The sequence below is a fragment of the Schistocerca cancellata genome, chromosome 4 (genome assembly GCF_023864275.1).
Source record: "Schistocerca cancellata isolate TAMUIC-IGC-003103 chromosome 4, iqSchCanc2.1, whole genome shotgun sequence".
NCBI classification, from domain to species: domain Eukaryota; kingdom Metazoa; phylum Arthropoda; class Insecta; order Orthoptera; family Acrididae; genus Schistocerca; species Schistocerca cancellata.
Genome location: NC_064629.1, coordinates 811,286,788 through 811,300,528, shown reverse-complemented (window position 1 = coordinate 811,300,528; position 13,741 = coordinate 811,286,788). Strand labels below are relative to the sequence as shown.

The 13,741-nt window shown below is 36.5% G+C and overlaps 1 protein-coding gene across 2 annotated transcripts in view; it reads right to left on the bottom strand.

Annotated features, from left to right (window-relative positions):
* Positions 1–10,176, bottom strand: part of LOC126184782 (UPF0669 protein C6orf120 homolog) — a 67,376-nt gene extending 57,200 nt beyond the window's left edge. Inside the window, exons 1-2 of one of the 2 annotated variants that reach the window (XM_049927346.1) lie at positions 9,970–10,176; positions 661–774 (exon numbers count right to left, since the gene is read on the bottom strand). In XM_049927346.1, the coding sequence (XP_049783303.1) occupies positions 661–693 (33 nt within the window). In that variant the 5' untranslated portion in view covers positions 694–774; positions 9,970–10,176. The remainder of the gene's footprint in view (positions 1–660; positions 775–9,969) is intronic. The other variant, XR_007536877.1, reaches the window with a different exon arrangement.
* Positions 10,177–13,741: the final 3,565 nt, after the last annotated feature.

The following is a 13,741-nucleotide window of genomic DNA, read 5'->3' as shown; positions in this document are numbered from 1 at the left end:
TCAAAAACACGTGGTGAGAGTGTGGTCCTACCACAATATACCACGTAAGAATGAAGGCTTTCACGACCGGTTGACATGGCTGTTGATATACTTTCCGGGATGTGAGGTCGTGGTGAACAAAGTTCTTGGACCACAACCTCACATCCCGGAAAGTATATCAACAGCCATACCACGTAAGATTCCACAATTTTTCAGTTATCTAAGAAACGAGATAGATAACAACCAGTACAATCTACACCTGATACATAAATGCTGTAGTAGTTTCTGAATGAATTCATATTATTAACCACAAATCCTTAATGTATTTGAATAGCAGACTTATAACCAACAGATACTTTAACAATGGCCGGAAATCAGTTTGCAAACTGACACTACAGATCACATTTTCTTGGGCTACTTAATAGTCTTAGTGAACACACCATGTTGCCACAAGGTATGATAACATAAGGAATTCATGTCTTGGGTAACAGTTAACAGAATGGTGTGGAACCCACAGCTAAATAGTTTCTCTGTGTTTTTAATCATTTGGGCACCCTACTTTCCTTTGTAATTTCTGTTTTATCCTGTTCTGATGATTCATTTATGGTTTTTCAATTTTCATGTCAATACATTAGTCATACATCATAATTCTTAGTATATGGTCCTGTGTCTTTTACTCACACTTCCTGAAGCCCATAGTATATCCTTCCTCATAAAAACACATCATCAACCGACCTTGCATCTATATGTTATGAGATGGTGATGGATCCTGCAGAGCTCCTTCAGTACCAGAACCTAAAAATGTTTGAACATCTGCATCTTTATTTATTTACAAGCAAATATTTTTAGTCTGTTATATGGCTAGTTTGCACTAACAAATAATGCATGTTGAATCACTGATACCTTACCTGAGAGGGTCTAACATTAACATTACAGAGCTGTGTGACATATTATTATGCATATATATGAAGATGGTGGGCAACGGCCTTGCCACAGTGGATACACCGGTTCCTGTTAGATCACCGAAGTTAAGCACTGTCGAGCATGGTCGGCACTTGAATGGGTGATCATCCATGCCCCCATGTGCTGTTGCCATTTTTCAGGGTGCACTCAGCCTTGTGATGCCAACTGAGGAGCTACTCGACCAAATAGTAGCGGCTTCAGTAAAGAATACCATCATTACGACCGGGAGAAGATGGTATCTGTTCTTTTGAACATGTCCGAAGAATGAAATTACAAGGAAATCCAGACCATTAGCTGCTTACAGGTATTGATAAATATCAACGGGGACAGTTGAAAATGTGTGCACCGACTGGGACTCAAACCTGGGATCTCCTGGTTACATGGCAGACACTCTATCTGACTAAGCCATCGAGGACACAGAGGATAGTGCAACTGCAGGGACTTATCTCTCGCACGCTCACCATGAGACCCACATTTCCAACTTACTGTCCACACACTACATTTGCAGTGCCCTGCCCACTATACTCATTACTTGCAGCAGTCAATCTACAGATTCCTGTACGAGTTTGAGCAATGTGAGTGCATCTGCACTGAAGAAGATCATTGGCTGGTAAGCCTTATTTATATCAAGATGGTTCTGAAAGAACAGTGTGTGGATAGTAAGTTGGAAATGTGGGTCTCACAGGGAGCATGCCACAGGTAAGTCCCTGCAGTCACACTGTGCTCTGTGTCCTCGGGTTCAAGTCCTGGTCGGGGCACACATTTTCAACTGTCCCCGTTGATATTTATCAATGCCTGTAAGCAGCTAATGGTCTGGATTTCATTGTAATTTCATATTATTATGGATGTCAAATAAAAAATTCCAGTTGCCAAAAGATTAATAAACATTTATTTGCATTCCCAACAAAATCACTGAAGCACATCCCTAACCAGTTTGAATCAGCCTTCATGATTTTTTCCACACAACTAATGTATGCTAGGTTTTCAGCTGTCCAGTTTCACTGAACTGTTGCAGTGTATGTGCCTATCAGTGAATGCAAAGCAATCATATAGTCAAGTAGTAACACAATGGTTGGTGTAATAATGAAAAAGAGCCTCAAAATCCCTGCAACACACACTGCTGCACTTTGTTGAGTGCTGAGGGTAGCTTTGAAGCAACTGTACTGAGAAAGATTTGGGCTATTGAGTTAACTTCGCTATTATGATGTTGCCTAGGAAATAAAATACGCCATATAACCATGTATGTAATGTTAACACTTTTGTTTGTAGCTATAATGGCTGTTTGCAACAGACATCTATAACAAAATACAGTTACTACTTAGTAGTAGTACTACTGCCACTACTACTGCTGGCTCCACTAATGGCATCATTTATTTCTATAATTAACCTGCTTAATCTTATACAGGTGTATTTGTCACTACTACACACATTCTCAATTATACTGCTTTCTTCACTCTTTGGGCTTGGGAAGACACACTAGCAGTGTGTTCACAGTTGTTGTTGATTCTATGATTCAGTGCATCATCTTTGGACTCCTCATTTGTGTAGGATGTTTATTAGTAGAGGAGGTTAGGTTAGGTTAGTGTGTTTTAACGTCCCGTCAACAACGAGGTCATTAGAGACGGAGCGCAAGCTCAGATTAGGGAAGGATGGGGAAGGAAATCGGCCGTGCCCTTTCAAAGGAACCATCCCGGCATTTGCCTGAAACGATTTAGGGAAATCATGGAAAACCTAAATCAGGATGGCTAGAGATGGGATTAAACCGTCGTCCTCCCGAATGCGAGTCCAGTGTGTATTAGTAGAGGAGTTAATCATTCTGTTGAGTGGTAGGAGCCCTTCACAAGATCTCCCTGACTGTCCTGGATATCATAAATACAATGTCATCCCAGTGGCACCATATTCTCCTATTCATCAGTACTGCTCTGGAACCCACCATCCTCATATCTTGTCACTTATGAACCACTATATATCTACAATGAGGCACCTGTGGCAACACAAACTGCATGCCAGTATCTGTGCACCTGTCTAATGGAACTCTTTTAATGTAACTGAACGCAGTCCTAATAACACATCTGTAGCCATGCAATAACAGAGATGCCAAAGCAGTTAGTGACTTGACTGTGCATTCAGTGACATATAATGTGCAGCAGCTTTGTTTCTCTTCCAACTATCACCTGTATAAAACATGTAAAGTTGCTTGATTTTGTCTAGGAATTCGCCTACAAATCTAGGAACTATGTCTCTTTCAATTTTTATTGTTTCTCTTATTTCCTGATTGTCTGCCTTTCAGGTAACTCTTTTTGTAATTAGGTCCATTTAACACCTTGGCACCCTCCTCCTGGCTAACAAAGAGCAACATTACACTTATCTTCTACCTCCCTGACCACCACATAACAGTGAACACAATATCTGCATGTGCCACCAGTCCATTTTTGTGACAGCCATTTGGGAACTTCTGTAAAACAAAAATGGCACATTCCCGAAAAACATCCAGCTGAAGTAATTTTTACAAAAAATATGGAAAACCTAAACCAGGATAGCCAGAGGAAAACTGAATATCACTACTCCTCAATTTAAGTCCATTATTTTAACTGCTGTGCCACTTCATTTGGCCCCCAAATAGGCCCACTGCCAATTACTAAGCCATCTCACTGTTGGCTATCCTTTCCTGTAGCCTACTAATTCAAGAAACAAGAATAAATGCTATCACTTCTGCCTTATCTGTCAGTTAAGATCTGATGAACAAGAAAGCCAGGCTTAAGATGAGTTAAGTGTAGTTTTATTTCTGCATCACTGATGTTGGTACAGAAGAATGGAAATGCCTTTTTATCATTTACTTACCTACCACAGAAACTACAATGGAACAATGCTTACAGAGTTGTGTCCATAGTATTATTATACACATTCTATCAATTAACTTTGATCAAAATATAGACAGGAAAGGCGTATAAAGGTTTAGATTCTTCTTCATTTTTAACTTAAAAGTGTGATGTCTCTCAATGTGTAATGTTTGTCTGAAAAATTATTAGAACTGTGAGATATATACACTATTTAACAATAATTAACACTTACTCAATATGTGATATCAATAAACAAACAGTAATTAGTATTTGATGATTCATAATTTATGGCCTTTCATTATATTGAGTCAAAAAACATCTTACCAGAGCCAGGGGATTACACAGCTGTTTAATAAAGAGTTTCTGATAGGATGAAGTCCTTAGGTGTTTATTTTTTTAGCCTTTCAGCATGTTTACCATATGACTGGCTTCATAAATTGAAGTTACACATGTATATGTACTTTTTAGTAAAATACATATTATTTTAAAGCATTACTGTCCGGTAAATCTCCCCTGACCCGGGGTACAAGGTGACTTTTCTGTACCTCTCCCCATTTCCTAAATCTCACCAGTCCTTTTCCTTCACCACTCTTCCTTCCGCTCCAACCCTTCTGCCAGGAGGAGTCATTGGATCCGAAAGCTTTCACACGTTCTTAAGCTTTTTATATGAGTTTTCTCCTGCCACCACTTGGCATATATTTTCTTTGAAATATATTAAACAATTATGCATATAGAGACTTTGGAGTGTCATTATATTGAGCTGAATGAAAGTTTCTTACAGGATCATCTAGGACTCAGTTCTTGAGTACATTTGATTGTTTATGTCATTTGAAAATACAGTTTGTACCTAAAATTTCCCCATAACAGTACTCCATATTGCAGTTCTGACTGACAGAGCATGTTGTAATAAAGAACTAGTAAATTTTTAAGAAAATATCTTAGCTTATACAGAAGAAAATTCAGAAATGTGAATTCATCAAATTCCTCCCCTGTTCACAAACAGTAATTGTCACCTGTTGCTTAGGCAATATTTAATTAAATTTATTGGTTTATGTACAGTTCCATGGTATTCTAGCTTTATTTGTAACATTAGCATCTGATGTAGAATAAAAAGCTTTACTTAAGTTTAAAAGTGTAAACGAGGCAGACAGTTTCCTATCATAAACATAATGAATTGCAGACTTATCCTGAGCAAGAAATTTTGCCAATGTCACATCATATTTTCAAATATCTATTATGTCCCACAATCAGTAACAGATTGAAGTAGAGCATGTGGATACAAGTTGTGTTCAATGAATGAAAATTTTTTCAAAGTCATTTTCCTGAGTAATCTGAAATCACAAACTCAGGTGCCTCAACCAAAATAACAATGCCACAAAAAGGTAGCCATTCAGTCTAGCATACAAGTCCAGTCTGCCAATGAATTTTTAAAGGAAAAATGCTTTCAGAAAAATATAAGGACAACAGTTCACAAAAAATAAATAATTTCAAAAAGTTAAGAACAACTTAGTGAATCAGAAAACCTTCATTTAAGTTATAAAGCATGCTTACTATGCAGATGATGAGGCCTAAAATATATATCCAAACGAAGATACACTAGGAAGACACTTTTGTTAACTATTTTGTATCATTTTATTTATATAAAAAAATACTGCCATTTACTAGACCATTCAGGAGGGGCCACACATACACTTAGAATATAAATTTTTAAAAAAGCTAGGTGCATATTTTTTCACAACCTTTTTAAATGTAGTATCACTCAGTTGGCCAATTGTTGTTGTCAACTGGTGAATCCACTTTCAGAAGTTGCTCATAAGTTTAAAGAGATCAATGCAGTAGAATGGTAGTGAATTTTTGTTACACTGCTGTCTTTCTATTTATTCAACATTTCTGAGCACTGCCAGTCGGTCTAAGGTCCTATATGCTCAGAAATTAAAAGAAATTAATCAAGGCCAAATGATGAAACTAGGCATATCAAACCAAATCATAACAGAGATTTATCAAATGGCAGGGTAACTGCAAGAATGCCTAGCATTTGAATGCTGTTTACTTGAACAATATGAACCTTTTGAATTCCTTGTTGTAGTTGATTTTTGTTACCTGTGAGCAATTTTCAGTTATATTGTGTGCATAAAAAAAGGCTATCAAGTCCAAACCAACATAAACAGATAATGTCTCCAAACCTGCCATAAATGAAATGTGTGCTAAAGTTATGAATCATCAAACCCTAAACCCAACTTACAGGCACTGGGAAAAAAGGTTTTTTTTTTAGCGCACACACACACACACACACACACACACACACACACACACACACACACACGAGGGAGGACTCAAACCACGGCAAAGAGATATATATATATCAAGTTTGTATACACTGCCCGTTCAAGCAACAGGGAGTCAGTAAATTATCCAGTTTAGAAAAATACCTGTATGTCCAATATTAACCATATGAAACCAACTCTTATAGGCTGTGTTTTAGCTACAAGGCTTTGCAACCCCTTCCTTCAACATCTATGCCAATATATACCATAGCTTATTTATTTGGAGGATATTATGTTCCACTTATGCCTCTCTTTCTCTAGCAAGTGATATCACGATTCCAACATTTATGGGACTCTCACAAAAAAATTAATGGCACAAATTGATTGTGAGTTGCAATGGTGTGAATGTTGAAACTGTAATAAGTGCCTAATAAAGACAGACAGCCATAGGTGACAGATAACACCCTTTAAATTAACACGTATGGGGTGCAGACACTTTTCTTACAAATAATGGATAATTTATTTACTTGTGCTCCAGACAAAAAAAATCGCCAGTTCAAAATTGTGACATCGATATAGTTAGGTCATCATCTGGCAAATCTCAATCTTGATATGTTGTTTATCAGAATTTAGAGAGCATGTATGAAAAAAATAATAATTCATAACAATTTTCTGTTTAGAGTGCACTCTGGCGAGGCCCAAGTTCTAGTACACCAGTTTTATCTAGAGATTTACCAAGCTCTGAAGGCAATTAAAACTCATTCCCAACAGTTTACAAGTCATTCTTGAATAACTAGTCTTGCCTGTCACATTACTTGATCTAAGTTTGTTTCTCTCCATTTATCGTGTAACTAAAGAGTAATTTGGACTCCGCAATCCAACCAATACATCAACCAACATCAGATTTGACTGCAGGCTACGTTAGGCCTTCCATCTGCATGTACCATAGGAAAATATTAGAAGCCTGAACCAATGATATATTCAGACACTTTTTATACTCAATGTTTAAAAGTTGGTAAATATATTATACCTGCTTGTAACTCTACACGTCTTGATTTTTTTAAGAAGTACAAAATGTATGTGAAACTATATGAGTAATAAAAGAATTTCCACCAGCCAAGCACACATTAACATTGAATATCCAATGTTCACACCCTGTGCTCACTTGTGCACCACTGTTTCAAGCATAGAGCTCACAGGATGTAGCATCATTCCTGGACCAACTTAGGCGGTAGACTAAACAAAAGTTTCCACCAGCCAAGTACCTCCACTTTGCAATACCACACATGCTAAACATATATAGGGAAGTTACTAACTTCCCATTCAATAGTAGGTAGACAGCAGCTAATTGATTGACTGATTAATGCAACAATGTAAGCAACATGCATTAAAGAGAGAGTGTTTGAAATAATAAAGCAATTTATCTGGCCTCCACATTTCATTTTAATCTTCTCCAGTTGAATATTAAATTAATTGGTTTACATATCATTTATATAAATGTGAGAAAGTGACTCATCAAACAAGTTGTCTCACGCTGTGATATTTTACAACTTTTCTGTTCAATTCTCAACATTTCTTAAATAACTGGCAAGGTACTGTCTTGTCGCACAATAAATTACAAAACATGTCACATAAAGCAATACTTTGGACATCACAGACAGCTTGTCGTAAATATGTATGTGGAGCAAGACATTTTGCTTTCTTTTACTTACACTGCAACGGTTCTTCTTTTTTCCCTCTTGCCAGATAACATGACCCTCATACTAAGTAATTAGGAGCTTTCCTTTCCTTTCTAAGGACATTTTTCGAGAGATATATTTAATTTCAACAACAAAGGAAAACTACAGCTTTACAAGATCCTCAGTTTCACTGAAGTTTATACAGACTACAATAGTACTAAATGAAACTCTACAAATAGTGAGTGCTTTGAAATTTACAAATCCATTACATAAAAGCAACATGAGATGTACCAGTCATGACTGCACTTACCAACTGCAATTGTTTTGACCTGGGCACACCACCCCCCCTTTTTTGTTTAATATCCCATTTTGGCCACTGGCCATCTTCAAAGAGAGTGTCAAAAAATAATCATGCAGGTAAACTGTGTAACTGTTTCCTGATATTATTGTGTAATAGCAACAACACATTATTATATCTGCATATTTGTTTTTGATAGTTTATTCTTGTTATTTTGTAGTCCTCCGAAGCTGGCCAGTGGCCAAAACATGTAAGAAGTGAGCCAATAAAAACATTTCTCATCAAGACAGAACAACTGTGTCATGTCGGCTTTAAATTTAAACAAAACATTCATGTGACTTAAGCTTTTGCAACATGTTAAAAGAGTACGCTGAACCAATGTGGTTACAGGAATTTCATGAGCAGTGTTCCTCCAATTGAGCCATAAGAGCAAGCCTCAATAAATCATTCTTTGCTTTCACTTACAACTCATTCCTCTTCATTCCTAGTTACAGAAAGTTTTTGCTGAAGAGTTTGACATTTCATTCTAATACCCTCAACTGCCCCCGTTAAAATGTTTCCTACAATGATACACAAGTAAAAGACTTTTCTCAAGTAATGACATATGTTATTAAAGTTTAATTTAATAAAAAGGTAGCACCATTTATGTAGTGCCCCCCCCCCCCCCCCCACTTTCTCTTGAGTTTTTATAGTTGATGTATAATATAAGTATGCAACATATGCCAAAATACTTGCTGGAGATTAATCTATTACATACTACAAAATTTCTGAATATACAGTGCACTTTTAGTTTTTATACCAAAATTGGCAACAAATATGGTGCGAACACAGGCATCAAATACTTAAGATCAACATGTTATCACAACTGCTATTTTGCATTCATGTTCATTGTCTTCACCAACTCTTAAACAGTCATCTTCCAACCCAACCTACACTTAGGGCAACACTGCAAATGAGTGTCAATCAAGATGTTGACACCTACCACACCTGAACTGAAAAGGAAAAAAAAAAAAAATCATGCTGAATTGTATTGCTGATGAAACCAGCTAAACACTTTTCTGAATTCACTGTGTTTACAGAGAGGTTGGGACACAATATCCTACAATCCATTACATTGCACAAAAGTGAAACTAATTTAGTTCCACAAAACTTCAAGCATTTAATCTGCATAAACAGACACGTATTCAAACCAGTAATGAATTTAGTTTTCAATTTGCTCTGCATTAGTAAACTTCCAGAGCCAATCAACTTTAGAATATTCATAATATATTACTTTAATGTAAGGTATTTCACACTGCTCAAACACATTTCTCCTTCAAAGTTCTGATGTCTATTATTCTGATGATTTAGCTGGTATTTTATAACGTACTACTGAAAATAACACAATTCACAATTGCGATAGGTGTAAGACTTAATTTATCGTACAAATCGGTAGCATTTTTTGACATGTGTCGTACAAGAATAATCGCATGTCAAAATGCGGTATATCACACTACAACTTTTGCGTCTCATTTTAAATGTATTGGAACTGCAACGCCTTTTCGAACTCCTGCTTTCACGTGTCAGCGTTACATGCAAAACTTTCTGCCGTCCTTAATTTATACCGAATCATAAGGTCAAAACATAAATTTGGTTTGCTCCTCCTCACTCTTATTCTTTGCCGTCTGAATCTCCAATAATAAATCTGTCAACTTCTTTTCGGCTTCGAGAATAGTATATTGTACATTTCTCGCCGAACGTACTTCATGTTCATGGTTCAATTTGAACAAACAGCTTACAAATATTATTACGCTGGAAGTGAAGCATGTCCACTCACACAAGAAATTTGTTTCCCTAATGTGGTTACGAACACTTCCACACAAATTTAATGTAAAGAAAATGTATACAGGCTATTGTTCCTTATAAACAGCAAAACAAGCAGAAAGCAGCAAATACTGAAACAATACCTCTACATAAACGTTTCTTTCTGTCGTGTCGCCTCAAGATGCTGACTGACACCAGTTGATCACTGCACTGGCGTATTTATGTAAAACATTTCTTTATTACTTTGCAGCTTGAGGAAGGACAACGATCATTCGGTTTTATCTCACTTCAATCCTACAAGTTGTATAGGCACAATGTTGACGGACAGCTGTTATCAAAGATATCATTAGGCAATTGTTGACTGTAAACAGAGACAACACCAAGTACGTCTTCCTACGGCTGAATTACAACCGTGTAATAAGAGAACGCGTTTTTTTGAATGAATATAAGTCAGTGACGGAAATGTGAATGAGTAAAGGAGCTACTCGTTCCCCCATTACAATATAACTTCACATCATAGCTGAAAATAGGTGGAATTACTCCGCCACAGAAATATGTATAGGCCTACTGAGGTTTTCATTGTAGCTAAAGTTACAATGGAAATTGTTATCCTAAAACACGAGGAGGTCTTTAAAAAGTAAAATACACATCACTACGGCAGGTCAAGTAATTTTATTGAAGCTGCACTACACTTTAAAGTGACACAGATACATGACAATACTTTATCCCAGGCAGTCACCAAGTCTGTGAACACAACGGTTGGAGCGTTCTACAAATTATTCAATTACTCGACGATAAAAATGCGCTCCTTTGTCACGGAGCTATTCGAGAACCGCTGTGTTAATGTTGTCAAAGTTTGATAATTTGTGATAGCTACGAATCAGTTCCTCCGTTGCCCGGAAATGTGCTCTGTAGTCGATATAGCTGGCCGTCCTTCCCGATCAGCAATACTCATGTCTGTTGCGGCCGTGGTGAAATTGTTGGCACCACGCTGGACGCGACATTGCGTTTGGCCCACATACCACTGGAATGTAATGGTGAATCTGTGTACAATTTAGACATTTTGCCACCAAGAAACGTACTGTCACGCGAACTTTAACTATGGAGTACCGAAAGTCTCCAGTTGTTTCATCATTTCACACGCATGCACATGATATCCACACTGTAGCACAACTGTGTATGCACAGAGATAAGCTATAAGGATGAGGTTATTCATAATCCTGTAACAGTTTCCAACATATTCAACAATCACTTCATAACTGCAGCAGAACAAGTAGGTTGTAACGGTTCCTTAAATGCTGCTACGCATTTATTACACAGAGCTAACCCTAACACGTATGACCCAATTTGTATTGCCCCAGTTACTATTACTGAAGTTAAAAATACCATCAAGGCCTTAAAAAATAAAAATTCCACTGGTATTGACAACATTTCACCAAAAATACTGAAGCATTGTAGTGACCACATATGTCAAGTCCTGTGTCACATTTTTAATGAGTCTATCCAGCAAGGTGTTGTCCCAGAGAGATTAAAGCTTGCCGTTGTGAAACCACTTTTCAAGAAGGGTGACAAAACTAATTTATCTAACTACCGTCCAATATCACTACTAAGTAGTTTCTCAAAAGTATTAGAGAAACTAATGTATACAAGAATTGTAGAACATCTTAACAGCCACAACATACTCAACAGAAACCAGTTTGGTTTCCAAAAAGGTAGATCAACTGAGCAGGCTATTTTTTCTCTCACAAATGAACTGAACTGGTCTGAGCATATCTTAGACCTACATAGAAGGCTCAGTGTGGCAACTTATGCTCTGCGTGTAATCACCCCCATTGGTGATGAGGACGCTACTAAAGCTGCCTACTTTGGTTATTTTCATTCTATCATGTCGTATGGCATAATATTTTGGGGCAACAAGCCTTTAGCCAAAAAAATATTTACTGCACAGAAGAGAGCTGTTAGAATCATGAGTGGTGTTCATCCAAGATATTCTTGCAGAAGTCTGTTTCATAAGTTACAAATATTAACACTTACCTCTCAATTCATATTTTCTTTGATGATTTTTGTTTCTAACAACCTATCTCTTTTTAAAACTAATAGTGAATGTCATGATCATAATACTAGGTCTAAAAATGATCTACACAGGGATCTGAAACATTTAAGTCTTGTTCAGAAAGGTGTTCATATTCAGCCACAAAAATTTTCAACTCCCTTCCATCAGGTATTAAAGATCACATTAATGTCTTACCTACTTTTAAATGTAAATTGAGAGAATACCTAATGGTAAATTCCTTCTATTCTCTTGATGAGTATCTACAGATAAAGCAATGATTTTTTATACTGATAAAAATTTGTTTGCTATAGTTCACATTAACTGTTTAATTTGGAAAATGTACTATATTTCCTTTTTAGGTATTGTTTTATATTACTTGAGCTATACCTTTGATTTGATTTTAACCTACAAACTTATTCATAATCTTATGGTACATTTTTGTCATTTTATATATGTGTATTATTTGTTTAATTTGGAAAATGTACTATATTTCCTTTTTAGGTATTGTTTTATATTACTTGAGCTATACCTTTGATTTGATTTTAACCTACAAACTTATTCATAATCTTATGGTACATTTTTGTCATTTTATATATGTGTATTATATCTGTTGTATGTAATCATGACTCATTCCACATCCTTGTGATTTATCACAATACGGATTAATGGAATACGAAATAAATAAATAAATAAATAAAAAATGCAGGTAAACCGGAAGATGTACAATGCGCCACTCTGTCGCGCAGTGGTCTTAGAGTGGGACGACATGATTGTGTGACTTAATTTTTGAAGTCTCGTCGTATAACCGCAATGAGAGTCAATTAATTGTGGGTTAGCCTTGCCTTGCAAATGACTTAAGAACGTCATGCAAAACTATGACCAAACTGTACTTCAAATCGAGGAAATTTAAAACTACCGGTACAGCTACGGGGATAAATAAGGCATTTTAAGAAGAAGGTAAGACCTATCGAGAATATTGTAAGACTGAGACTATTAAAACATACAATGGAAATCAAAAAATAGAGTTACAAGTAAATGATGATCTGATTGATTGATAGTCCCTACAAGTATAACCTTGTTTAATTCCTTTTTTTCTGAGTCTCACCTGATTTAGTATTAATCATCTGATTCGTGCATTTCACGCAATGTCTGATAAGAAAGTTTCAGAAATAAGATTAATAAAATTTATGCATTCCATGCACTAGAAAAGAAGAAAGAAAGAAAAGTGGATGGCAGTTTGCTCATTGTTCGTGGTTTTAACTTGAACATAGGCCGTATGTATACTTTGGGTGGTGTCAATAGTGTAACAATGTTTAGATACCACCATGCTGCGGCCTAGGGACCTCTGCAACGACAATCAAGAACCAAACACAACTGAGGACTCAAACGGTCCTTTTAAAGGCTCATATCCTTCCAACAGAACACTTTTGCCCTTAGTTAACTGTCTACTTACTTAGCATTGAAGGCAGCAGTAAGATGAACAGATACACTCAGTCGATGTAATCGTACTGCAGAAAACTTGCACAGAAGACTGCTGTCAGCTGCATAGCAGAGGTAAAATACCAGGATACAAATTTCCTACTGTACTGAATCAGCGTGAGGTATGGTATTTCCAATTACGTCAGGACAGACACAGAGAGTTAATACATACTACAATATTATACAAGTGAAACATTTTAAGTCACCTCTCTGCAACAACTGAATGCTAACATTTAAAAGGCGATTTGCAGTCAGCTGGAGAAATCCTGTCACGATTATGTACACAGAAAACAGTATAATCCTTGGACACCTCAAAAGCAATCATACTTCATGTGTACTTACTGATTTACTTATTTATTCATTCACCCATAGAACAACAGACA